General features: G+C 38.6%; 1 protein-coding gene across 23 annotated transcripts in view; it reads right to left on the bottom strand.

Moving 5' to 3' along the window:
* Positions 1-27,736, bottom strand: part of LUC7L2 (LUC7 like 2, pre-mRNA splicing factor) — a 69,109-nt gene that overhangs the window by 22,763 nt on the left and 18,610 nt on the right. For 6 of the 23 annotated variants that reach the window (XM_054692709.1, XM_054692707.1, XM_054692705.1 and 3 more), the window contains 5 exons: positions 26,686-26,762; positions 23,860-23,930; positions 22,755-22,828; positions 22,162-22,256; positions 3,220-3,318 (listed from right to left, as the gene is read on the bottom strand). In XM_054692709.1, coding sequence (XP_054548684.1) covers positions 3,220-3,318; positions 22,162-22,256; positions 22,755-22,828; positions 23,860-23,930; positions 26,686-26,762 — 416 coding nt within the window. Of the gene's footprint in view, positions 1-3,219; positions 3,319-22,161; positions 22,257-22,750; positions 22,829-22,963; positions 23,931-26,685; positions 26,763-27,736 lie in introns of those variants that run through there. The other 17 variants (XM_037514291.2, XM_054692723.1, XM_037514300.2 and 14 more) reach the window with 8 other exon arrangements.

Here is a 27,736-nt window from a genome sequence, read left to right as displayed (position 1 = left end):
TATTAATAACCATGAAAAGTTGTAAATACCCTAAATATCGAGCTAACTCCTAAAATGTTGATCTTCAGGCACTGAAAATAGGTTTTCATAGAAGGATATAAGAAAATACTCAGATTCATTTATAAATAAAAGGCACATTATAAAATGTTATTTTATAAAAATTTTTAAAATAAGCATAGAAAAAGAAGAGCACACAAAATGTTAACTATAATTTCTGAATGATTAAACTTCAAATTTGTTTTTGTGTCTTTCATGTTTTCCACAATAAAAAACTGCCCTCATCATATAAATTATTTATATTTATATAAATTGACTTCTAAAATTTATATGGAAATATAAATTTTATAATTATACTAAAATAGCCAGTACAGTATTTATATAAAGACATTTGTCAGACATATATAGTAATGTCTATAATTAATTATTTGAAAGTTAACTCGGATTTATTTCCAAGTTAAACAATTCAGACTTTCCTATCTTATCATACAGAAACACATTTAATTTATATAACAAATATAACTGCTCAGCATACATCAAATTCTAAAAATGGTTGTCTACCCCAAAAATTTCTTGAAAGTGAAAAGCAGTAAGGTTCATATAAAAGCTTTTACTCTAATGACAGGGAAATATGTATTTCACTACTTTAAGACATATCTTTTAGGTCACAACAGAACTCTATTAAAAAGTCTATGGGGGGGCCTCCCCGGTGGCGCAGCGGTTGAGCGCTGGGTTGTGAAGCTGCCCACGGCCTCTGCAGCGCTGGTTCGATCCCCGGCTGCTCCCCAGCCACCAGAGGAGGGTCCCACATGGCGCGCAGACCTCTCCTGCCGCCCGCTGCTCCCCTCAGCAGTGTCCTTCGGTCCTTCTGCCTGCTCTGCTCCCCGCTCTGGCTCTGGGGAATTCTCTCACCCTCCCGCACCTCTGACTGTACCCAGTGCGTGTATAAAAAAACCAAACAAACAAACAAACAAATAAATAAATAAATAAGACATGCCTCTAGAAAAATTAAAAAAAAAAAAAAAAAGTCTATGGGGGGCCTCCCCGGTGGCGCAGCGGTTGAGCGCTGGGTTGCGAAGCTGCCCGCAGGCTCTGCAGTGCTGGTTCGATCCCCGGCTGCTCCCCGGCCACCGGAGGAGGGTCCCACATGGCGCGCAGACCTCTCCTGCCGCCCGCTGCTCCCCTCAGCAGTGTACTTGGGTCCTTCTGCCTGCTCTGCTCCCCGCTCTGGCTCTGGTGAATTCTCTCACCCTCCCGCGCTTCTGACTGTACCCAGTGCTTGTATAAATAAATAAATAAATCTTTAAAAAAAAAAAAAAAAAGTCTATGGGAAGATTAAAGCAGAGACAGAAATAATGGATTACTCAATATGTAATGTTGAGTCAACTAGGTAGCTATGGGGGTGAGGGGTGCATATCTGTATACCTAAATTCCTTACACAAGGCTAATTTTAAGTTGGATCAAAATTTTAAGTGCAGAAAATTAAGTTATAAAAATACCAGAATAAACCCACAGGAGTTAACTCATGTCAGAATAAAGGAAGTCTTTTGAATTATCCTAATAAATTTCAAAAGGCTAATAAATTATACAACTAAAAATGTAGTCTGCAAGGTCCACAACCACCAGAAGAAAAACAAGATAAAAATCTATCTGAAAATATTAAAAAAAGAAAAAAAAATCATCTGAGAGAAGAGATTAATTTTCATAAGTAAGTACAAATCAGTCAGAAAAATGCTGACAACTGAGACTAGCGAATCGTCCACAAAATAGTTGTACATTAACACCTTGCTGCAAAGGAAATATAAACAGACTTAAATTAGTTATGTTCAAACTCACATATTTCACCATTCAAAGTTGCCACACACTATATAGCCAGAAGAGAAATAGATAATCTCTTATTAGTAGTGGGAGTGTAAACTGATAATTCTCATGGAGAAGATGTTGGCAAAATTTTTCTTTGACTCAGTTTCCTACTTCTAGAAATTTATTCCATGGCTACTTGATATATAAGAATCATACCATAGGTTAAAAAAAAAAGTAGACATCCATATTCCTACATCTAGATACAGAGTGGTCCTTCTGTACTTTATGTTCAGTATAAATTGAATCACAGTCCAATTATTTTGAGGTGTTTCCTTAAAGCCCCTAATTAAACTGTTTCAGCCCCATGGTGAAAGAAGCCAAAGGAAAAAGAAAAATATTGGATGGTTTCACTTATAGGAGGAATATAGAGGAACCAAATATAGAGGAACCAAATAAGGGATCGGGGGAAAATGATAATTATAAATTAAAAAAAAAATTAACAGGAAACTATAAATCAGAGAAATTCTGCAGGGAGGGAGAGGGATCAAAACAGGGAGAGCACAAGGGACTAGGGTGATGGTGCACAGGTGAGCTGGTGATGGGAATTTTACAGGGACTACACCTGAGAGGAGAAAGCAGATTGTAAAAATTGAAGAATGATGTATAAAACACATAAATGAAAAAAAAAAATTGTTCAGCCCCATATTAAGATACATTACATAGATTTCATTTAGTAGAAAATTCTTGGACGTTCAGAAGTAGACAGTGTGGTTTTATTTACTGCTCTGTCTCCCAAAACAAAATACCTAGTACACCTCACTGATAAAAAGTATAAGACTTATGCTCATCAGTATGGTTTACGTAATGCCAATTAGAATCATTTCTGTAACTACGGAAAAAAAAAAGTTTCCCTGTTTTCATGCAAATAATTCTCATTTGTATGAAAATACAATATAAATACAGATTTTGAGCCCTATACATGACATCTTCCATATCGTCTTACTGTTCTTACATATAAAATATAAAATACTGTCCATATAAAATATAAAATATGCTCCCTTTCACTACATATGTATTTAGACACAAAAACAAGTATGAATGTAAAATTACAAATTATTACAGAACATTATAAACATCTGAAGTTAGTTTACCTTTGCTTAAATTGGTATTTCCTTAATTATTGGTACTTCATCTCAAAGAATGTTTAATTTTTGAAAGAATATAGGAATTGCATGACTTTTTAGACATTTTTTAAATACCCAGTTTCTCATTTTAATTTAAAAAAATTTACATCTCAATTTAGTACTACTCTTCATATAATCATAAAGGCTAAAAGCATTTTCCTACTGAGATATTAATCCATATGAAAATGTTTCATTGCAAAAGATAATCTAACCCACTGAAGCAAAAATCACATACATCAAGTTCGAAGAAAAAATCTTGTTCTTTGGATGCAATTTCATAATCTGCTCTTAAAGCCAGGTCATGGACTTTCAGACATTCTCCAAGATCCATTCTCTAGGGAGCAAAAAAAAAAAAAAAAAAAAAAAACAACAAACACAGAAATCACATTATTACGGAATCAGAAATCACATTTTTCAAAAATGTGTTTTTAACAACCATAATTCTCTTCAGAATAAAGTCACAGAGATGCTTCTTTATTTATGAACTTTCAAATGTAAATTTTGATAGGCAAGTATAAAACTTGGTGCCAGAAAAAAACAAAAAACATCAATTGTGTTTACTTAAATAGTACATACTTCTATAGTTAAAAGAAAAGTGTCAAATCTGAGATAAGTTTCAAATTCTATAGCAAATCGTTTCACTTGGCCCTCTAACACAGAAAATATCAGTTAATATAAAATCTAACTAAAAGAAGGTGTAAATCAAATTGCTGATTCATAGTATTCTTTGAAGAACATTCTGATTTTCAAATAAAGATTGGAGTCCTCAAATAATCTCATAGAGTTTAATTATTATTAAGACGTAGTATGTCACAAAAATAAGTATCTAATCCCACCTATGATAAACATATAGAGGAAATAAAATATCCCTACTGATCCCAGGATGTCCTTATATTTACAATTCCATTTAGACATCATTTACACCAAAACCATAGGCTTTTCTCTTATGTAAACAATCCCAAAAACTTTATTAAGATATATAAATCTAAGGCAACTGAAGGCAAAGAATGGGTTAGATACAAGGACAATTACAAAAGTGACTTATGGGTGATCACAGTTAAGCAGAGATTTTCCTTCCAACTGGAGTTATGATATCCTATCACTAGAAAGTCTGTCTCAGGAGGGTTGGTGAAAGGAAGTACAATAATTTGAGAATGTAATGTATATATTACTTTTGTTTTTGCTGCACAAACTACACATAAAGTAAAATTATAGCAATGAAAGTGCAATTAATGCGGTAAAGTCAACCATTCAATTAATAATCCAGTACCCACTTGTGTCAAGCACAAGGTGCTAGGGATACAGATACAGTCTTTGACTTCATGGAGCTGACATTCTAGTAGAGAAGAAACAAATAATAAACCTATGGTCTATGAACAAAGCTAGTGACCTGGTAAAACAGTAATGCTCTCATAACTGTGGGAGAACTTGGGATGAAAGGGTTACAGAAAACCTTTCTCAAGAGGACACATTTCAAATGAAGTCAAGGCGTGAGAGCAAGCAAACTAGTCTTAGGAAAAGGTGAAATTAAAAAAAAAAAAAAAAGTGTTCCAGGTTTTACACAAGATTTAGAAAGTAAATCTTTTAAAACATAGATGCCATTATTAATCACAAGGACATTTCTTTTTTTTTCTTTACATTTGATGTATCTTGAGAATGTTCCATGTGCACCTTCGAAGAATGTGTATTCTGATGTTGAATGGAATGCTTTATAGATGTTTGTTAGGTCCACTGGTATAAAGTATGGTTCAAGTCTACCATTTCCTCCTTAATTTTCTCTCCGGACAATCTTTTCACAGGGACATTTCTAATAGCAGGAGACAGGACTACAGTCTCTACACCATAGGTCTTGAGGTTTTGCCTTTAACATTTTTGTCAACAATGATTCACCAGATAAACATTCAAAAAACAGACAAACCATGTAAAATTTAAAAGAAATACACATGAAGTCCTATTGTTATATTTAAGATGACAAATTTACAACTATCAGGTGTGAGCAAAAAAATTAGACAACTCAGAAAACCTACCAGTCAAGAGTTAAGGGTTACAGTATGGTATGTCTGAGATAAATGTGTATGATATGAAACTAACTTGTAGAATATACAGTATGAGCAAAGTGAGAAATTTCTTACCAGACTGGTTTTAAAAGCAATTTCTCACCTCCAAAAGAATGTATTCTGTATGCCAACTAACACATTTTGAAAGGAGTAAAAATAAAGTACCTCAAAGTTATACAAGAAAGCCAAAGAACAGATGCAATTTGCTATAGAAAAGGAGAATCAAGGTATGAATCTGGTTACCTATCAAATGGGTAACTTTTCATTATCTCAGAAGAACTCCAAAGAGTCAGATTTTAACCCTCTCAATTATAAGAAAATATTTTTTTTTTAGGATTTATTTATTATTTATGCATACAAGAGCTGGGGTACAGGCCAGAGGTGTGGGGGTGAGAGGATTCAGCAGAGACAGAGTGGGGCAATAGAACAGGCAGACTGACTGAAATACACTGCTGAGGGCAGCAGTGGGCGAGTCAGGAGAGGTATGCTGCGCCATGTGGGTAGCTCTCTGGCCGGGGATCAAACTCATGCTGCAGTGGCTGTGGACAGCTTCACAGGTTGCATCCTAACCCCTTGCGCCACCAGGGAGGCCCAAGAAAATATTTTCTAATGCACTGAGCTTTGCAAAGATGGAATAAGCTTCCCCAGTAGTTACTGAGATTCCAGATATCAGAAAAACCCGTTACAGTTTAGACAATGGCTTTTCTAGGATATGGAAGAAAGAATTCAAACCAGAGGCCTCCCTGGTGGCGCAAGGGGTTAAGATGCAACCTATGAAGCTCTGCGCAGCCACTGCAGCATGAGTTCGATTCCCCAGCTGGCCAGGGAGGTGACCCACATGGCGCAGCAGACCTCTCCTGCCTCGACTGCTGCTCCCCTCAACAATGTATTTCAGTCAATCTGCCTGTTCTGCTCCCCACTCTGTCTCTGGTGGATCCTCTCACCCCCCACATCTCTGGCCTGCACCCCAGTTATTATATGCATAAATAAATAAATCTTAATTCAGGGCCTCCCTGGTGGCGCAGCGGTTGAGTGCTGGGTTGCAAAGCTGCCCACAGCCTCTGCAGCGTTGGTTCAATCCCCCGCCACCGGGTGAGGGTCCCACATGGCTAGCAGACTTCTCCTGCCGCCCGCTGCTCCCCTCAGCAGTGTACTTTATCAGTCTGCCTGTTCTGCTCTCTGCTCTGGCGAATTCTCTCACCCTCCTACGCTTCTGACTGTACCCAGTGCTTGTATAAATAAATAAATAAATCTTTTAAAAAAAAAAAAATTCAAACCATCAGGTCCCCTCCCAATCTTTTTAATCCCATCACAGAGCCTTATACCCTGTTTGGCCCTTTCCCCCTCCTCACTCTCTCTTTAAAAAAAAAAAAAATTTATCTATCTATCTATTTATCTATCTATCTATTTATTTATTTATTTATTTATGCATGCATGCATGCATGCATGCATGCATGCAAGAGCTGGGGAATAGGCCAGAGATGTGGGGGGGAAGGAGCGTGGGGTTTGTGTGAGAGAGGATTCACCAGAGACCAAGTGGGGAGCAGAACAGGCAGATCTAATGAAATACACTGCTGAGGAGAGAAGCAGGCAAGACAGGAGAGGTCTACTGCACCATGTGGGTCAGCTTCCTGGCCAGGGATTGAACTCACGCTTGCAGTGACTGTGAATTGCTTCATAGGTTGCATCTTAACCCCTTGCGCCACCAGGGAGGCCGCCTCAAATCCTTTTTTTTTTTTCCCCTGTGGGACCCTCGCTGGCGGCCGGGGAAACGAAACCAGCGCTGCAGAGGCTGGCGGGCAGCCTCACAGCCCAGCACTTAACCACAGTGCCACCAGGGGAAGCCCTCAAATCCCTCTTAATCTCAGGAACTCCACTTTACTAGTGTTCGCTAGTTCTTCTAAGTTTTTTGCTTTGTGAAACTGTCTGCCATCTAAAACACTATTTGCCTGTCATTCTGACTTGCTTTTACTACACATAATTTCCTCTAACTCCTTCCACTTTGCTGATAGGACAACAGTTCATCTTTCCTTATGGCTAAATACTATTGCACCGCCCAGTCCAACCTTTAAGTTTACATCTCACAATGACCAAAGAAAGAAAAGCACCTATGTGAGTCAAGAACAAAACCAAAAAGGAGGACACCAAAAAGAACACAATTATACCACAGTAGTGGGAGCAGAGTCTGAGTAGCAGAATTGGGCAGAAATTACATGTCTTGGGGGTCATTAAGGAGGAGAAAGAGTTATTAACTCAGGAGAATGTGGACTCCAAAAGGAAAAGGATTTTCTGTTTAATGAATTATGTAACTGTGCCTGGTATAAAGAGGCTTAATACAGCAGTTCTCTCTTATCTGTGGCTTTACTCTTTACAGTTTGTTAGCCATGGTCGTGTACAATAATATTTTTTAAGACAAAGACCATATTCACTTTTTTTTTAAATTATAATACAGTATATTAACACTTAGCACAGAGGCTCCTGGGTTTAACAAGCAAGGACAATCAAGATGCACACTAGAACAAAACTGGTCTGAGTTGTTTTTTTTTTAAAAAAAGATTTATTTATGCATACAAGATCTGGGGTACAGGCCAGAGGTATGAAGGGTGAAAGGATTCACCAGAGAGAGAGTGGGGAACAGAACCGGCAGATTGACTGAAATACATTGACAAGGGGAGCAGCGGGCGAGTCAGAAGAGGTTTGCTGCCCCATGTGGGAAGCTCCCTGGCAGGCCAGGGATTGAACTCATGCTGCAGTGGCTGCGGACAGCTTCACAGGTTGCATCCTTACCCCCTGAGCCACCAGGGAGGCCAGGTCTGAGTTTCTTGAGGGGAAGGCCTTAACCATCCTTGCGTTATCTTCTTGGATTTAGAATACTTTTCAGTGTTTTGAGCTATTTTTTTTCCCACTTATTCCTCCCCTGCAGGAGGTAGACTAGTTTGGTTTTTCACTATTTGGGGTCAACAGCCCCTGCAGTTTTAGAGTCTAATCCGGTTCACTACAGTAGATTTTTGGGGTCTAAGTCAAAAGAAGTGTTTTGGTGGTGGGAGAGCTACAATGACACACCTGAGGGGAGAAATCCTACACTTAAAAAATTGAATAAGGATGTAAAACGATGGTTCTCCATTAAAAAAATTTAAACACAGAATTCTTTTGCCTGAAATAGCCTCAGTGCTTTTTTTTTCAGGGGCCGAGCCTTCTAGTAGGTACAGAAGACAGATTTTCACAATTTTAGATACTAGTTATGTTTTCCACTGTTCACAACACTATCACAACTAAGCACAACCTCTGATGTTGTTCCATATGCACAAGAAGTATTTTTTTAAAAAACAAAACTAAAGTCAACCATCACTAACCACTATCAAATGAATGAAGGGAAAGTGTGTCTTTGTTAATGCTCTCCACGACGGAGCCATCTAATCAAAAGTCTCCACAGAGGAAACCACAATAGAACTACATCATGACCAACTATGGCCCGAATTGCAAAAGCGCAATGAAGCCTGAACTAGTCAGTGATGGTACTACCAACAGTGCTTTGAACTCTAGGGGCACAGATACTGGTTACTGCTGCTTTTCTTCTGAACTAAACAAAACAAACTTTGGGGTAATTTAACTTAAAATAATTATTTGTGATGTAATCTTAACAATTTAGTATATAATTAAACTCTCTACAAATTTTTTCTTTGTATTTTAAGTAACAAACATATAAATTCCTAGATAACAAATATAAATAAACGCTCTTGGGATGAATTCATTTCTGCATTTTGTCGTCTTCATCCTGAATCCATTTTCTCCATGAATTCTTGATCAAATAATTATACGTGATCCCGATAACTTCTCTTATAATGTCAGGGACATTCTATACTGTATTTTACTGTTTAAAGTTTATGTGGTTAAGTTTTAAAATTTTTCTTTTGAAATTCCTGAAATACTCTTAACTTCATGAGGAAAATGGTTTCTCTTGTTTTCCCTTCCTGCATAGAAAACCAGGTTTTATTACAACCCATAATTATCAAATAAAATTGATTTGGGGGTCTCAACGGTGGCACAGGCAGTGGAGTGCTGCACTATGAAGCTGTCTGTAGCCTCTGCAGCGCGGGTTGGATCCCAGCCGGCCGGAGAGAATCCCACATGGCGAAGCAGACCGCTCCTGTCTCACCTGCTGCTCCCCTCAGCAGTGTATTTCGTCAGTCTGCCTGTTCTGTTTCCTGCTCTATCTCTGGTGAATCCTCTCACCCTCCCGCGCATCTGGTCTGTACCCGTTCTTGTATAAAAATAAACAAATCTTTAAAAAAATAAATAAAATTGATTTGGGCCTCCCTGATGGCGCAAGGGGTTAAGCACAGCACTATGAAGCTATCTGTACCCACTGCAGCACAAGTTCAATCCCTGGCTAGCCAGAGAGCTACCCACATGGCATAGCAGACCTCTCTGTCTCACCCGCTGCTCCCCTCGGCAGTGTATTTCAGTCGGTCTGCCTGCTCTGTTCCCCACTCTGTCTCTGGTGAATCCTCTCACACACACCCCCCACCTCTGGCCTGTACCCCAGTTACTGTATGCATAAATACTTACAAAGAATAATAAAATCAGTGCCTCCCTGGTGGTGCAGGTAGTTGAACGCAGCACTGTGAAGCTGTCCATGGCTTCTGTGGTGCCGGTTCGATCCCCGCTGGCCTTGGAGCAACCCACATGGTGAGACCTCTCGCCCACTGCTCCCCTCAGCATTGTGTTTCGTCAGTCTGCCTGTTCTGTTCCCGTTCTGTCTCTGGTGAATCTGCTCACCCTCCCGCGCATCTGGCCTGTGCCCCGGCTCTTGTATAAATAAAATACATCTTAAAAAAAAATATATATATAAAAAATCAAACCAAATTAAATCAAATCCTCAGTCTTCCCATTTGTCTTTTTGTTTTCTTACAGTATTTGAAGAATTTCAAGCAAAAGACAAGATGAAAGACATACAATGTGACAAGATATAATTTAGACATAGCAGAAAGGCAGCAAGGATTTGAAAAATAGATAGCAGTATTGGCAAAGTACTAAAAGGAACACATAGCAGGTGGGGAAAAGTGAAACAAAACCATGTCAACAGGCAGAGCTGACCCAGTACTTGAATCCTTCCATACAGTTCCAATACCAACGCTATTTTCTAAAACACAAAACCTCCACACTTTGATCCTCACATTTTACACCTTCACTTTCTTCCTTTCTCCCATTTATAAACTCTCTCTTCCATCTACATTCAATGCTTGCTTCAAGACACAGCTTAAGAACAAGAGAAAAATCTACTAATATGGAAAAAACAAAGCCAGACGAGCTTAGTTAAGCAACTACTGTCTTAAAATTAAAGTCTTTCTTTTTTGATGCCAATCTGGTGCTAAAAACTAACAAGCTAAGCCTTGGTTTCTGGGTGAAAAGGAATGGGTGCCCTGTAAGTGCAGAAATTATCAATAGCTCCTGCTTTTTCACCACTTTCCAAATTTTTTTAAGCTTCTTTCTATTTTAATGTTCTACCATCAAGTGTATTTTTCACTGAGTGGATAAAGAAAACTAAAGCTCTCTTTCTACTGTCTAGGATCTTTTTGAAAAATACAACAGGAAATGCTTTCCTGACCATTTCTAACCCTAAGTGAGCAAAGATATCTAGGTAAAATGAAAACAGAAAGATGTGAGCAGAGAACATACCAACTAAGAAGAGAACATACTCATAAAGATAAAATAACAAGAGTCAATTCAGTAATATGGACAGTAGGTGTTATACTGGGGTTCAGAAACTAAACTGCTATAGGCTCAGGCAATCATGTTTAGCAGTCCAGGCAGGATATAAATATGTAAAGGACAAAGGGCATTCCAGGTAAAGGAAAAAGGGTAGCCAAAATTATGACGCATGCTAGGGGAAGAAAGCAGTGAGAAAACAGTAACTGAATCAGTCTGGTCAAAAGAGAGGACCAAAATTAAATTATGGGAGGGGTAGACCAGACTAAGGATTTAAGATTTTTGACCATGTATATAATAAGAAATCACTAAAAGATTTTGTGTAGAAACAAAATATGGTAAGGTCATGCCCACTCAGGAATGACTGGCTTCTTAACATTCAGAACTCACTTCATAAAAGAAAGTATTCAACCACTATGCCAGAGTAGCTCCTTGCAGACTGTCCTAGATAATCTAAATTATCTAATCTTGCTTTTTTGTCATAGTACTTACATCACAGGATTTCTTTTCATACTTGGTGTGTGTCTCCCACATTAGAATGTAAGTAAGCTCCCACCACTAAAACCTGTGTCCACTTCTGTATTCCCAGTATAACACACAGCACACAGTAACACCTCAAGAATAATTGAATGAGGGGAATATAAAAATAAAATTATAAAAAAAAAGAATAATTGAATGAATGTTAATCTTAGCAATCAGCATCTCTCCCAGAGAGATGGATAAGTTAGTCACTTTTATTTTTTTTTAAAGATTCATTCATTCATTCATTCATTCATTCATTCATTCATTTATGCAAGAACCGAGGTACAGACCAGATGCACGGGAGGGTGCGAGGATTTATTTATTTATTTATTTATGCAAGAACCGAGGTACAGACCAGATGCACGGGAGGGTGCGAGGATTCACCAGAGACAGAGTGGGGAGCAGAACAGGCAGACTGACTGAAATACACTGCTGAGGGGAACAGTGGGTGAGACAGGAGAGGTCTGCTGCGCCATGTGGAACCCTCGCTGGCCAGCAGGGATTGAACCTCTGCGCTGCAGAGGCTGCGGGACAGCTTCGCAGTGCTGCGGCTCAACCGCCTGTGCCACCAGAGGAGGCCCAAGTCAGTCAGTTTTAGAAGGGGAATTTCTGGTTAACTTTTACTGTGAATTCTCTTTACTTTCTCCAAATGACCCTCATTAATGTGCTATCTCTCACTCATCCTTCTCTATTTCTTTTTCTGCTTAATTCCGCTACTATTCAAGACTTCATTACTCAAAATACTATCATAATAAATAAAAAGGGGGAACTCTGTCTCTGGTGAGTCCTCTCACCCCCCACGCCTCTGGCCTGTACCCCAGCTCTTGTATGCATAAATAAAATAAATCTTAAAAAAATAAATAAATAAAAAGGGGGAAAACCAAATATTTCTAGTGAAAGAGAATCTATGAATTGCTTAATCAACTGTACAATAAAAATATTTGCTTCAAGTTTTCACTACAATGTGTTGGCTCTATCCTGTGTTCATTGTCCGCATCTTCAAAATGATGCATTTATAAAACACTAGCATCCCCTTTTTTTCCAATAAACAATCTCAGAGAACACACTATTTTACTTAGACTTTAAAAGTTCAGGAAATATTAAGAGGATGATCCCTAGTTCTTAGGCAATAAACATTTATTGAGAATCATCATACAGGAAAACAAACAGGGGCCTCCCTGGTGGCCTAGGGGTTTAGTCTCAGTGCTGCCACTGCAAGGGCCTGAGTGTGATCCCCGGCCAGGGAGCTACCCACATGGCACAGCAGACCTCTCCGGTCTTTCCCGTTCCTCCCCTCAGCAGTGTATTTCAGTGGATCCACCTGTTTTGCTCCCCAGTCTCTCTGGTGAATCCTCTCAACCCCCTGCACCTCTGCCTGTACCCAGCTCTTCTATGCAAAAATTTTAAAAAAATCTTAAAAAAAAAAAGAAGGAAAAACAAATGTGACACTGAAGTATGTAAACCAAGCACCAGACTATGAGCAACAATAATCTGCTTCAACAATGACTTCCGGACTTCATTTTGTTTTGCTAGAAAGTAACTAACTTTCCCTATTTTATACTGTTCAAAGAGTCATCCTAAAAGACAGGTTCGAGAGGTTTTGCCTCAAAAAACATAAGGATGGAGAAAACATAAGTGATTAGAAATAAGTAGCTATGTATAAATATTTATTAAAGTTGGCTTAGGGTTACATGAAGTTCATTATATAATTTTATCTTTATAGCTGAAATATTTTATTAAAGAAGTTAAAAAAGATTCTCCCCTCAGACTGATTCAGTATTACAGAATAAAAACAAAAGATATAATTTGCATCTGACTTGTAAGACTGGACTACAGTTCATCAGTGTACATGGACAGATATTTTTATTTAACCATTAATCCAAGTAATGGACAAATATGCTAAACAACCTCAACTAGAGACAGACTAAACAAGAATTAAGAGTCTAGAATAAATGATCTCTGGGTCACAAGACTGAAACATATTTTAAGTATAAAAAATGAATGATTGCATCATCTCAATGACAGAAAAAGGTTATTTCCCAAAGGCATATGTGCCCCAAGTTGAACAGTTCAGGTATTCACGTGCCAATCTGCCTATAATGCTCTAAACTATATTCAGAACTTGGTTTATCAAGTTTAACTGATGGGGCCTCCCTGGTGATGCAAGGGGTTAAGATGCCAATTATGAAGCTGTCCTCAGCCTCTGCAGCATAAGTTCGATCCCCTGACCAGTCAGGGAGCTACCCACATGGTGCAGCAGATCTCTCCTGACTCGCCCACTGCTCCCCTCAGCAGCGTATTTCAGTCAGTCTGCCTGTTCCCCACTCTTGTCTCTGGTGAATCCTCTCACCTCCCACACGCTCTGGCCTGTACCCCAGCTCTTATATGCATAAATAAATAGATGTTTTAAAAAAATAAAATAAAGCCTAAATGTCAAGTTTTAATTATTCACTGGGAAGCTTTTCCTTAGTACCAAATGTTTTTGGTTTAGACAGTCTCTAGAAATACTAGTAAAAAGACTGCATACTTTTGTAAAGGGATTAAGAATAAAATACAAACCCATATTTGCTTAATATAGGACATAATACACTTGAAAAGCTAACTGATAAAACCCAAGGTTACCTGGCACATTTAAAGAAGCTCTAGAAATTGGCTGATATTTTTAAAAATAAATCCAAAATCCAGTAACCTAAGTTAATGCTAAAACCATTTGTTTAAAAAAAAAAAAAAAAACCACTACTGGGGAATAGGCTGAATTTCAAGTTATCTATAGATTTCTTAACATTTGCATGTGGAATCACTTACCGTATTTTGATAAGCTACTCAACAAAATCAAGATATTCTCTAACTCCTTATTTGTTAAAAGGTAACACATTTCACACTAACAATCACTACTTTTTTTTAATATATAATTTACATTTTCTTTTTCTTTTCCTTTTTTTTTTAAGATTTATTTATTGATTGATTGATTGATTTATACAAGCACTGGGTACAGTCAGAAGCGGGGGAGGGTGAGAGAATTCACCAGAGCCAGAGCGGGGAGCAGAGCAGGCAGAAGGACCGAAGTACACTGCTGAGGGGAGCAGCGGGCGGCAGGAGAGGTCTGCGCGCCATGTGGGACCCTTCTCAGGTGGCCGGGGAGCAGCTGGGGATAGAACCGGCGCTGCTGAGGCAGCGGGCAGCTTTGCAATCCAGCGCTCAACCGCTGCGCCACCAGGGAGGCCCAACAATCACTACTTTTTGAAACTCAAAACTGGTTTTGACTTTTTCCATCATACTTTCATGTCTCTTTTACATACATACTATCAAAGAGCCTTCAGCAGTTTTGAGGTCCAGGTTTGTACATGCCCAAGTAATTGATTTTAGACAAGGTCTTAAAAGAAGTTAGAGAGCAATAAAGGAAGTTCCATTAGTAAAAATTATATTTTGGATAAAACCCAGAACCTACTGGGAGACCATAAAGTCAGTTCAGTCAGCATTTTGAAAACCAACACTCCTAAATAATAACTTCAAAAAGGCAACAAATAAAATTTTACTTTACCTTGTCCCTAAGTATTTCTCAGTATCAGTTTTTTCTTAAGTTTATTCCCAAGATAAAGTTTTTTTTCCCCCATCTCTGAGCAAAATTTCATGGAAAATCCCTGTATTTAAAATGTGTGAAATTCTAGGGCCTGCTTGGTGGCCCAAGGGGTTAAGTCGCAGCACTGTGAAGCTGTCCACAGCCTCTGCAGCACAGGTTTGATCCCAGGGTCCCACATGGTGCAGCAGACCTCTCCTGTCTCACCCACTGGTCCCCTCAGCAGTGTATTTCAGTCAATCTGCCTGTTCTGCTCCTCACTCTGCCCCAGTGAATCCTCTCACCTCCGGCACCTCTCACCTGTACCACGGTTATTGTATGCATAAAGAAATCATTTTTAAAAAATAAATGTGTGAAATTCTAATAGAACTAGGAAAGACTGGCCTAAGCCCATGTCCTTAGTATATGAGCTGTCTCCAAGAATACTTCAGAAATATCTGAAAGTCACTGCCCTCAGTACCCATGTTATCAAAAAGCTTAACGACAATAATCTAAAGTATTGAGCCTCCATAGTGGCACAGAGGCGGGGGGCGGGGCAGGGGGTATTTCAAGTCTCAGGGCTATCACGCTGTTGCCGGCCACTGCAGCATGACTTCAATCCCTGGCCAGGGAGCTAACCCAGATGGCGCAGCAGATCTCTCCTGTCTCACCCACTGATCCCCTCAGCAGTGTATTTTCAGTCAGTCCACCTGTTACGCTCCCCAGTCTGTCTCTGGGGAATCCTCTCAACCCCCATACCTCTGGCCTGTACACCAGTTCTTGTATGCATAAATAAATAACCTCAAAAAAATGAGGAAAAGAGTGGATTAAAACAAAACATTCTAGCAGCAGCCCTTCTGCCCACCTGTGTCTATACAGAGGCCTCTCCTTTAACCAACTTGTCCCTTTCAGGGACAGCTCTTTCAGCCCACTTGTGTTTATGCTAGTGTCCTTTACTCTTCCTTCCCTTTTTATAATAAACCTGCTCTTTTGGATATAACTAATAAATCAAGAGTCTAGATAAAGCGAGTAAGTGGTAAATACAGTAACTGCTTATTTAAAAATATTGTTTCTTATAAAAATTTATTTTTTAAAGGTTTATTTATGTGTACAAGAAAGGGGGTACACAGGCCAGAGGTATGGGGGGTGGGAGGACCCACCAGAGACAGAGTGGGAATAGAACAGGCAGATTGACTAAGTTCACTGCTGAGGGGAGCAGTGGGTGAGTCAGAAGAGGTCTGCTGTGCATGTGGGTAGCTCCCCGGTCAGCGGGGGATTGAACTTTGCTGCAGAGGCTGCAGATTGCTTCACAGTGCGGTGTTTAACCCCTTGCACCACCAGGGAGGCCCCTCTTATAAAAATGTAATCCAAAAATGTGTGTGCATAATTATTTTGATTGTTATACAATTTACCCTCTCAGATTAATTTATTAGTTTGAGAATAAGTTGTAACACCATACCAAACTAATGAGAAGTAAAATTTTACAGGGGTGTTTTCATCAAACTGAAGTCAAAAATATTCTATACTGTCAGTTAAGAGTACATTTTTAGAAATCACTCTCCAAGTACCTGACATAAAATTCACCTCCTTATAATGAAAAAGGTCAGATTAGTGTTCTGTGTATTCATATGCCAAATAATCTAGAAACATTAAAGCATCATATTCTGCCAGCAGTGACATCTCAAGAACGAGGTCAGGAAAACTAAAGGATACTCTGTAGATATATAATAAAGAAAAGGCATTAGAATGTGAACAATTATAATTCAGTTCCTTTCAGTCCTCTGACATATAAAAAAGAAAAACTGGCATCAACTTACAGAGCAGTGTGAACTGTTACAGTGCATGAGAAAAGCATTTGTTCTACAGATACTGGTTGCTATGGCAGCTCATAGCTCTGTAATTACATATCATTTGTAACTGTTACAAAGAACCCTATACAGTAATAATAAGGTAATGAAGTCAAACAATGTATGGTTTTAAGTTCTCAAGGTCGTTACTCTGTGACAATCCTGGAATCTCAAAAAGTCCTCTAACCCTTCCTTTAGAACTGTTTACATTCTGAAAGAGGGTCAGAACTACTTAATCCCATCCTTACATATGACAACCTATCCCATTAACAACATGGGGATTTTTTTTTTGATTTTTTTTTTTTAGAACATTTATTTTATTTATGCATACAAGAACTGGAGTACAAGCCAGAGTTGTGGGGGGTGAGAAGATTCACCAGTGGGGAACAGAAAAGGTAGATTGACCGAAGTACACTGCTGAGGGGAACAGCGGGCGACACAGGAGAGGTCTGCTGCGCCATCTAGGTTGCTCCCCGGCCGGCTGGGGATTAAACTCCTGCTGCAGTAGCTGCCAACTGCTTGATAGCGCTGTCTTTAACCCCTGTGCCACCAGAGAGACCCCAGGACATATTTCTTATTAAGTGTCCTTGTCAAGTGCCTTTGAAGGGATTTCTTTAGCTGTTATTTCTGTAATATATGATACCATCTATTTTAAGTCTCATTATTAAGTCCTCTGCCATAAATCTCACTGTCACTGTTTTTTAAGATGTTTATCAGAGAAGTTTCTAAATTTTAATACTTGGAAGAAAGAAAAAAAGTGCAACAGTATACCAACAAGAATTTAACAAATGGCAAGTTCAAGACCAACCACTCAACCTTTCTGCTTAGCAATGATGAACAATTACTTCTTACAGAGTAGAAAACATGGTGAATAAGGCTATTCATATACACACATACGCGCGTGCACACACATATACACACAGTGCTCAAGAAATTGGATCTGGCAGCAGTTTGACTTTAAATCAGGAGAGGTGAATGATTCTGAATAAGTTAGATAAAATGATTAGAGCTAACTCTTGGATCACATACCTCAGAGAATTTAATAAATATACAAGTAAGGTTAAAGAAACAACCAGGAGACTCCACCAGGTGGGGGAGGCCAGAGTTTTGATTCCCACGTGGCTGACACAGTTCAATTAAAAACATGTGCCTGTCTAGCAACTGTACTCTCATTCCCAAAGAGATTAATATGTAAAACTGGCAGATGACAGAAATTAAGTGGAGACCAAATAATTTTGCCAACTACAGTTGATTATTCACTAGCTCTAAAAGACAGATGTTAAAGGTATATGAAACAATGTTCAACATCACTTGTAATCAGGGAAATGCAAATCAAAACCACAAAGAGGTACCATCTTAAACCAGCGAGAATTGCACATATTAAAAAAAAACAGCAAACAACAAATGTTGGCAAGAATGTGGAGAAAAAGGAACTCTCCTGCATTGCTGGTGGGAATGCAAACTGGTCCAACCACTATGGGAAGCTGTGTGGAGATTCCTTAAACTACTAAAAATGAAGCTACCATATGACCCAGCAATTTCACTCCTAGGAATCTACCCAAAGAACACAAAAACATTAATTCAAAAGGATACCTGCAGGGCCTCACTGGTGGTGAAAGGGGTTAAGGTGCAGCACTGTGAAGCAATGCACAGCCACTGCAGCACAAGTTTGATCCCCGGCCAAGGGGCTACCCACATGGCACGGCAGATTTCTCCAGTCTCCCTGCTGCTCCTCTCAGCAGTGTATTTCAGTGGATCCGCCTGTTCTGTTCCCCACTGTCTCTAGTAAATCCTCTCACCTCTGGCCTGTACCCCAGTTCTTGTATGCATAAATAAAACTTTTCTTAAAAAAAAAAAAAAAAAAAAAAAAGGATACCTGCACCCCTAAGTTTATTGCAGCACTATTTACAACAGGTAAGATACGGAAATAAGCCAAATGCCCAAAAATAGATGACTGGAACAAGAAGATATGGTATATATACACACGATGGAATTTTATTCAGCAATCAATCAAAAAAGATAAACTCGTGCCATTCGCAGCAACGTAGAGGGGATTATGCTCAGCAAACTAAGTCAGAAAGAAAAAGAAAAATATCGGATGGTTTCACTATAAGAGGAATGTTAGGGAACCAAATAATCAGGAAAAAAAATAATTATAATAAACTAAAAAACAAAATTAACAGGCACCTATTAATCAGTCACACACTGCAGGGGAGGAGGAAGGCTCAAAACAGGGGAGGGAAGAATACAACGGATTATGGTGATGGTGCACGGGTAAACTGGTGGTGGGAATTTTACAGGGACTACACCCGAGAAGAGGAAAGCTATACACTGTACAAAAAGGAAGAACGATGTAAAATATATAAATAAAATAAATGTAAGGAGAAAAATAAAGACAGATGTTGAAAAACAGATTTCCAGAGATAAAGATGCACCCACAAGCAAAAAGACTGAAGGAGAGGGGCCTCCTTCAGAGGTGGCGCAGCAATTGAGCGCTGGGTTCTGCACAGCTTCTGTAGTGCCGGTTTGATCCCCGGCTGCTCCCCGGCCACCGGAGGAGGGTCCCACAAGGCGCACAGACCTCTCCTGCCGCCCACTGCTCCCCTCAGCAGTGTACTTCGGTCCTGCCTGCTCTGCTCCCCGCTCTGGCTCTAGTGAATTCTCTCACCCTCCCACGCTTCTGACTGTACCCAGTGCGTGTGTAAATAAATAAATAAATCTTTAAAAATAAATAAATAAAATGTCTATTTTAAAAAAAAAAAAAGACTGAAGGAGAGAATGGGAATGTGGCAACACAACAAAATACTTTGGAGCAGCTAGCCCTTGACTATTTTAGGGATATGACAGCAAGCTATAAGAAAAACTCAGAAGGGGCCTTCCTGGTGGCACACTGCTGCAGGAGTTCAATGCCTGGCCAGGGAGCTAACCTGCCTCTCCGGCCTCGTCTGCTGCTCCCCTCAGTAGCGTACTTCAGTCCTCTGCCTGTTCTGCTCCCCACTGTCTCTGATGAATCCTCTCACCCCCAGCACCTATGGCCTACATCCCTGTTCTTGTATGCATAAACAAACAAACCTTAAAAAATAGAAAAACAGAAAAGGGCCTCCCCAAGTGGCACAGCGGTTGAGCACTGGGCTGCGAAGCTGCCCGCAGCCTCTGCAGCACCAGTTCGATCCCTGGCCGCCGGTGAGGGTCCCAAACGGCACGCAGATCTCTCCTGCCATGCCCGCTGCTCCCCTCAGCAGTGTATTTCGTCGGTCTGCCTGTTCTGTTCCCCGCTCTGGCTCTGGTGAATTCTCTCACCCTTCTGTGCTTCTGACTGTACCCAGTGCTTGTATAAATAAATAAATCTTTAAAAAAAAAAAAAACAACAAAAAACAGGAAACCAGAAAATTGGGCCTCCCTGGTAGCCTTGGGGTTAAGTCTCAGTGCAACCATGGCTATGGCCTGAGTTCGATCCCTGGTCAGGGAGCTGACCCACATGGGGCAGCAGACCTCTCCTGTCTTGCCCTGCTGATTCCCTCACCAGTATATATCAGTCGATCCACATGTTCCGCTCCCCACTCTGTCTCTGGTGAATACAATCTTAAAAAAAAATTTTATTGTATGCATAGAACAGGGGCATAGGGGTATAGGCCAGAGAGAGGTATTAAGGGTGAGAGGATTCACCAGAGTCAGAGTGGAACAAGCGGGTCCACTACAGAAATTATAGATTGTATAGAGATTTCAACTAGTATAATGCAGAGTGGAAAAGGCATATCTACTGAAATACACTGCTGAGGGGAGCAGCAAGCGAGACAGGAGAGGTCTGCTGCGCCATGTGGGTCAGCTCCCGGCCAGGGACTGAACTTGTGCAGCAGTGCTGCAGATAGCTTCATTGCGCTCAGACACAACCCCTCGCACCACCAGGGAGGCTTGATAAAATAATTTTTTTTTTTAAAAGAAAAAAGTATACACACCAGTACCTCTTCAAGCTAATGTCTTCTAGCTAAATAAATGGGTATAAATAATTTATTGTAGGAAAGAATCCTGCTGTCTGTGCTTTCCTTCAAAGTGCATGATAAATAATTTTTAAAAAGAAATGAGCATAACACCACATTATGTGCATTATAAAATGTAAAGCACAACTGCAATGTCAGGTTATTTATTATTAAAGCCATATCTGAAAAATAATGTCAAAGCCTTATTATTTTGGCAGATTATAAAGTACTAAGATACTAAAAAAAAAAAAGTGTATTCTAACACTTTGTTAATCTTTTTCTCAAAATCTATTTGAAGTGATAATTTAGACAAAAAGAATAACTTAAATTTAATACAATAGTAAATAAAGAGAATTAAACTACACTACAGATAATTATACACTGTATAGAGATTTCAACTAATATAATGCAGCAGAAAATACTTATGGAAACTTTAGGGCAAGAAGGGTTAATTACCTAATCCTAGCTCAAATACTCAAGAAACTGGGTTTTTAAACCTTATACTACTGCAAGTATTAAATAATCTAAATATTTAACATAATATAGTTCCAATGGTCTGTCCTACTGGCAAATTATAATGCTATACTAAGATCAACCAATATCATTAGATACATTATCTAAATTAAGTGAATTTTATATTTTCTGAGTCAGCAATATAAATATCAAGATACAACAATACTCACAAATTAAGCTATGAGACCATAAGTATCTACTATTATATTTCCCCTGGCTATAACTTCCACAGTGTAAATGTGCATAAATCCTAACAAAAAAGTATACTGTTTTGGATAAGATTTCACTCTGCTCAACAGTAAAGGATTTTAAAAATCATTTTATTATTTCTGAATTAAAAGTGTAACTGCTGTATATATCGTAATTGCCTCTATTATCCAAATTTTTAAAAAGTTTAAATTGCTCTGAAGAATAGAGAAAACTATAAAGCAAAGCACAGCAATTACTCTTGTAAGGAATACCATTACTGCAAATTTAAATCATTCACCTGAAAAAAATCAAAGAAGGTATCCAAATCCCTCCTCTAAGAATAATGCTTAAAAAACTCTTTGTACAGGGCCTCCCCGGTGGCGCAGCGGTTGAGCGCTGGGTTGCGAAGCTGCCCGCGGCCTCTGCGGCGCCGGTTCGATCCCCGGCTGCTCCCCGGCCACCGGAGGAGGGTCCCACATGGCGCGCAGACCTCTCCTGCCGCCCGCTGCTCCCCTCAGCAGCGTACTTCAGTCCTTCTGCCTGCTCTGCTCCCTGCTCTGGCTCTGGTGAATTCTCTCACCCTCCCGCGCTTCTGACTGTACCCAGTGCATGTATAAACAAAAATCAAACAAAACAAACAAACAAATAAATAAAAACATGCCTCTATTAAAAAAAAAAAAGGCAAAAGCTGCATTAAAAAAAAAAAAAAAAACTCTTTGTACAATAATCCAACAAGAAATTATGACTTTATCAAGTAGTTCATTTTTGTGGTATATAAATAATCAAATAGGTTTAACAAGTACATACAGTTCCAGAGAGGACATCATGGGGGCAACAGTTGAGAAGGTGACTCTTGCATACTCTGTCATCACTGAATTTGATTCGTTGACGAGTAGTATCTCCTGTAATATAGAAAAGTTAATAACATTCAAGGTTAGACAACTGGAAAATATTTATTTTCTGAGAGCCCTACTATTACTAGCTTTTTATGTGTGGTTATATACACACACATTTATAAATCAGTTCAAGAGGGATTAGTTTTTTATATAATGTCCTAAAGAAAAACTATTTTAGACAACATGCAGTTGCAGTATGTGTACTGCAAATATAATTCAAATAGTCAAAGTGGGAAAGCAATGCATTCTGTTAAACAGAGTAATTGAGAAAAGCATAGGATTTCAGAGCAGGAATGGACCTTAGGGATTATTGAGTCCAATTCCTTTGTATGGCAGATGAGGAAACTGAGGCCCCAAGAGGTTAAGCAACTTGCAGCAAACCCACTAGGAGAGTTTCTACTGGTATACAAGGTTCCCTACTTGACACTAAGCATTGATTCATTTGTAATCGTTTACATTAATTGAAAAACATAAAAAGTAATCTTGCAAACATTGCATACACACTGCGAATCCCCACTGAACCCCAGACGCCATTTCTTCCACTATTTTGTTCCAGTTGAAGTGTCTCCCTTTTGCTGCTGGGAGGAGTTAGAGAGGGTAGAATAACGTGTTTAAGAGCGTACAAACCTGGAAGAAGGACTTACACACCAGTCAAACAAAGGCACATTGCCTAAATGAAAGGTTAACTTTTAATGCCTCCAAAGGCCCCATACCTTCAAGTTTTCTGTAGACTGTGCTATATATCGCCAAACTCGGTACATATATAATTATTCTGTCTTCATGTAACACAATACACCTCCTGAGCAACAGAAGCATCCAACTTGCTAATCAAATATGCCTATCTACTTGAACTTTAAAGAGTCTAAGAAAAAGGTAACTAGCTCTAGTAAAATACAGACGTTAGTTAAATTTTTTCCTTGGAATTTCTCTGGGGGGAAAAAAAAGAGAAAGAACTCTTAAGGATGTTTCCTCTATATAGAAAGATATGCCCTAAGAAATGTAGATGTTTTATTTTAGCTTTAAATTGATATTTTCATTGATGAATGAAAACCTACTGGTGAATTACTGAAGCGAGATCTGTTGATTCCAAAATAGATTGTAAATACTTCTCTGTAGATCACATGATGCCTGCAACTTGCCAAAAACTTTTAATATAGAAAGTGATTCAATTATTTAATTTGTGTTGCACATGTGAATAACAAGGTTAAACTTTACCCCTTTTATAAATTGCCTCATTTTGAAGAGTTTAACTCAAAAATCAATTAAATATTGTCATTTTTCGGTGGGGTAAGATTTTGTTCAAATTGTTTTAACAAGGTTAAAAAGACTTAAAGAACATTCTAGTATTTGTGATCAGGGTAGACAAAGTTTTAAGAGAGGTAATTCACAGCTAACATGATAGCTTCAGAGCAGTTCAACAATAGGTTTTCTAGAAGCTACGTCTCTAGTTAACGTAGGTTATTTTTGACATCACAATTTGGAATAATTCATTTAGTGTTCACGCCTGCTACTATAATAAAGGTTATTTTGATGGTTCTTTTTTCCTTTCAAAACACAACTACTTTGTTCCACATTCATTAACACATCTGAAAAGTTAGTGATAACTCACGGCTCGGCGAATGCGGGGCCTTTCTGACACTCCCTTGCAGATTGAAGTAGGCAGGCATAGATACATTGAACCTTTACAAATAAAACAAGGGGCCAGATTGTTCAGTTTGTATAGAATAGACTCTGCCAGCAATTTCAATACAGCATCTAGAACATGTTGATTGTAAAGATTCTTGTATATGGAAACAAAAGTGAACAAAATCAGGGTGTTGTTTTTTTTAAATACTGATTTAACAAGTGTAACTCTAGAGAAGAATATGACTGCCCACAAGTAAAAGTCAAAAGCTCGAGTGCTAGAAAGTGGTCTTTGGGACAAGTGCAGCTAAAAAAAAATTTTTTAAGTATATTTCATCAGGACTTTGGTGAGGGCCTGCAGTTCATGTCCAAACAATACTATGGTAAACTCATACAAGAAGGACAATGCAATATATTTTGAGGTTTTTTGCTTCCTAACATGAGAAAAAAGTTTTATTGGAAATCTGTACCCAAATTGTGCTAAGAAATTTAAAAATATGTATTTTTAAAGAAGAAAAATTTAAAAAGCTCTTCACATATCTAGGAATCTCCTTGCTAACAAGCATCAAAGCTTTTCCATAATGCAACAGCAGAATCTTTTCAGTGTTTTGTCAAATTAATGGCTCCAGAATATTATAAGCCAGGTCCCTAAAATAGTCGAGAGTCATAGGGGAAGTTTTACTAATTAAACTTTTTGTCAAGTAGAGCAACTGTTTCTGCTTCAGAAATCAGATCAAATCTAACATTAAAGTTTGTGTCCTGAAGACACAGCTTTCCGATAAAACATGAACAAACCAAATGTGAATTTGGCAAACATGTATGATGTATGTGCCTTTTAAGAATCAGTTCCTGTAATTTCCAAAGATTTTTTTTAATTTCAAAGTTTTAAAATAACTCCTTGCTAAATGTGAATGGGTACACTACAAAACGATTGATAACTGCAGCAAATAGAGTTATCAAGTATCAGTCTACACATTATAGAAACATTTAAAACAATGAAATAATAAAACCCCCAATAATTTGAGATACAGTGAGAGGGACTAGCAACTTAGCATCTGTTTATTGGTATTTTTCAAGCTTCACTTAACTAAGATTAACATTTGAAGACAATTTGGATACATTACCAAGAAGTTTTAATAACTTTATTTGGGCTTATGCCATGAAGTACATTGTGGCTAAACCAACAAAGGGTTTTCAAATAAAATACTGGTGATTTTAGTTTCTGTGAAGATATCTGGCCCAAACCATGTTTTTCAAAATAAACTAGGCAAAACAGCACTCACTAAGGGGGGAAAATGGGACAGGTAGACTACAACAAAAAAGAGGAAAAACATGAGTCAAATCTCCTTATGAGACATGGAATTATTTTACAAATTCAATATACTTTGGGTTTTCTGGGCATACAGTCATACCCAAATAACTGACGACTATGAAAAAAGGACTGCCCCGTTACACTAACATTAGACACAAATCATAGAAACAAACCTATTAGTGAAAAAATCCCCCTGTGCTAGGCAAAGGGGTCAAAAAGAGGCATAGAAGACAAGTCCTCTCTACCTTTAAGGAGTCTGTAACTTTGCTAGAGAAACAGGATACTGGAATGAAAAACAAGTAACAGTACAAGGTTGCATGATCCACGTGCCAAACAGATGTTTCAAACAGTAGTATCTCAGAAGTTCTAAGACTAAAATGACCATCAAGGAGTGGAGAGGTCAGAAAAGGCTTCAAGCAGTGAATAGAAGCCAAAATTTGAAGGACTGACAGGACTCAGACCAAAGGAAAAGATAGAACATCATTCCAAACTTAAGTGATCTCTTCAACAAAGCTTACAGCAACAGAAAGTTTGGGGAATGGTGTGTAAATCTTACTTAGCTTTAGCAAATGGTTTCACGTAGGAGAAGAGCAAAGTTGGGTCCAGAACAGTGATTTTTTTTAGACATCTAATTTCTTAAATAACTTTTTTAATATTTTTCTTCAATCCAGATGTTTAGTGTGCAAAGTAAAAAAGAAATTTTTTTTTGTTCAAATAACAGGGCAAAGATTAAAAGTATATGCATTAACAACAAAATGTCCTGCCCATAAAAACACGGAGGTCTCTCTGCCCCATAACATCTGCAATAATTGGGCGTTGGACGTAAACACAATGACAAGTTTTTAGAATTAGAAACTTGATTGGGAACTCTGGCATGCAAAGTGTTCTTCGTTTGAATGAAAACATAAAATTTTCTAATAATATAATTTCCTAAGAAGCAACCAATCTCAGAATAACAAGTCTCAAACTCTCTTTTGTTCAACCACTTCACTAGTTTTGTGAATTATAACCCGTATTTGGGAACATCTGAGTCACAGGTACACAATAAAAACGGGGAGGCATATTATTTCTTTTCAGGTCTTTCAGCATGTCATGGGGCCTTGGGCGGCACTTTGGGAGTCCCTTTCACTTGGGGAATACGGACAGGCCATTCTAAAAAAGACGACTCCTGTCCAAACTGCACTCGAATGCTGCTATTCTCAAAATCCTGTTCCATCAGCTGGGTGGGGGGGGGGAGAGCAACCTCACTGTAATCGCCAACATGCCATTTCATGGTCTTGCCTTTTCTGAAACTGACTTAACATGTAAGCTGTAGTAGTAACACTTAGAATCTTAGCCTAGATGTTACCTGACATCACTTTACACGGTGCATGCTAATTTCCCAACATCCACCCACCCACTCCAGTACCACCCACCTTTCTCCCTCCCATACAAACAATAAATCAAATGAACTTTCATAGATTTAGGTGCTATTTTAAAAACATCAAAATTTTACTTTACCCATTCTCTCCGATGCTCCCTGTATTTTTTTAAGCTGTGAGTGGATGACCATGCTATGTGATCAACAACTGTGAAGGCTAAGCAAAAGTGAACTGAGTTTAGTATTGTAATTTCAAAAGAACCTTAAAGTTTGCAATATTTGACATAAATAATGGTATGCAGAATCCTTACTTACTGCATAGTATCAAGCATTAAAGGCAAGCAATTTATAAAAACAACTAATTCGTATTTCTTTTGTAAGAATTAGCTGAGAGCTTAGCTTAGGGATAACAGAAGAGAAAACTCAACAGCACACAAAGCAAATGGAAGCCTCCCCTAGTTTATAAATGGGGTAAAAGGGAAAGCCCTCCCATATTCTCCAGTGCGATAACCAAAGTTCTCCCCACAGAAATACTTGTTAGGGGCCAGGAGCCATTGTTGGCTTTGGACAGGGTAGCCACATGCCCTCTGAAATGAAATTCACACCCCTTCAGTGAAAGGAAAGCCAGACCTAAAAGGAAAGATGTCTAAGTGAAAGCTTTGAGCTTCTCATTTCCCTGTCCCCCAGAGCTCTTCAAATGCAAAAAAATGTTCCATCCTCTTTTTACCATTTCTTGCACAATAAGCTTCTGAGTCTACACAATAATAACATATAAAGACCCATGGATAATTTCTATTAGTACAGGGGAGGAAAAGACCTTAAGAAGTGCGCAAGAAAATCCTGTATTTTTATGTGGAAACAAGGGAAAAGCAGGTGACTGCTGCTGCGGTGACTATTATACAGAAGAACCACTTTCACCATCTCAAATTTCTCACCGACTTTACTAAGTATCTTCTCCCACCTACCTTTGGTGTTCTTTTAGAATTCAGCTTGAAACACACCTATAAAACCTCTTTTGTAATTAATCTTTTTAGAAAACTCTTATTACTCCACGTTCCCTTGTAATAAATACATTCAGTTCAATCCAATGTATATTTATATAACACAAAGTAGTTATTTACTGCTATCTTAACATGACTATAGATCGTTGGAAACAATATTTTTTGACATGCCTTGACACATGTCAAAATT

Source organism: Talpa occidentalis, unplaced genomic scaffold (assembly GCF_014898055.3).
Source record: "Talpa occidentalis isolate TD23 unplaced genomic scaffold, MPIMG_talOcc4v2.1, whole genome shotgun sequence".
Lineage (NCBI taxonomy): Eukaryota > Metazoa > Chordata > Mammalia > Eulipotyphla > Talpidae > Talpa > Talpa occidentalis.
The sequence above is the reverse complement of the archived record's forward strand: the minus strand, read 5'-3'. Positions and strand labels throughout refer to the sequence as shown.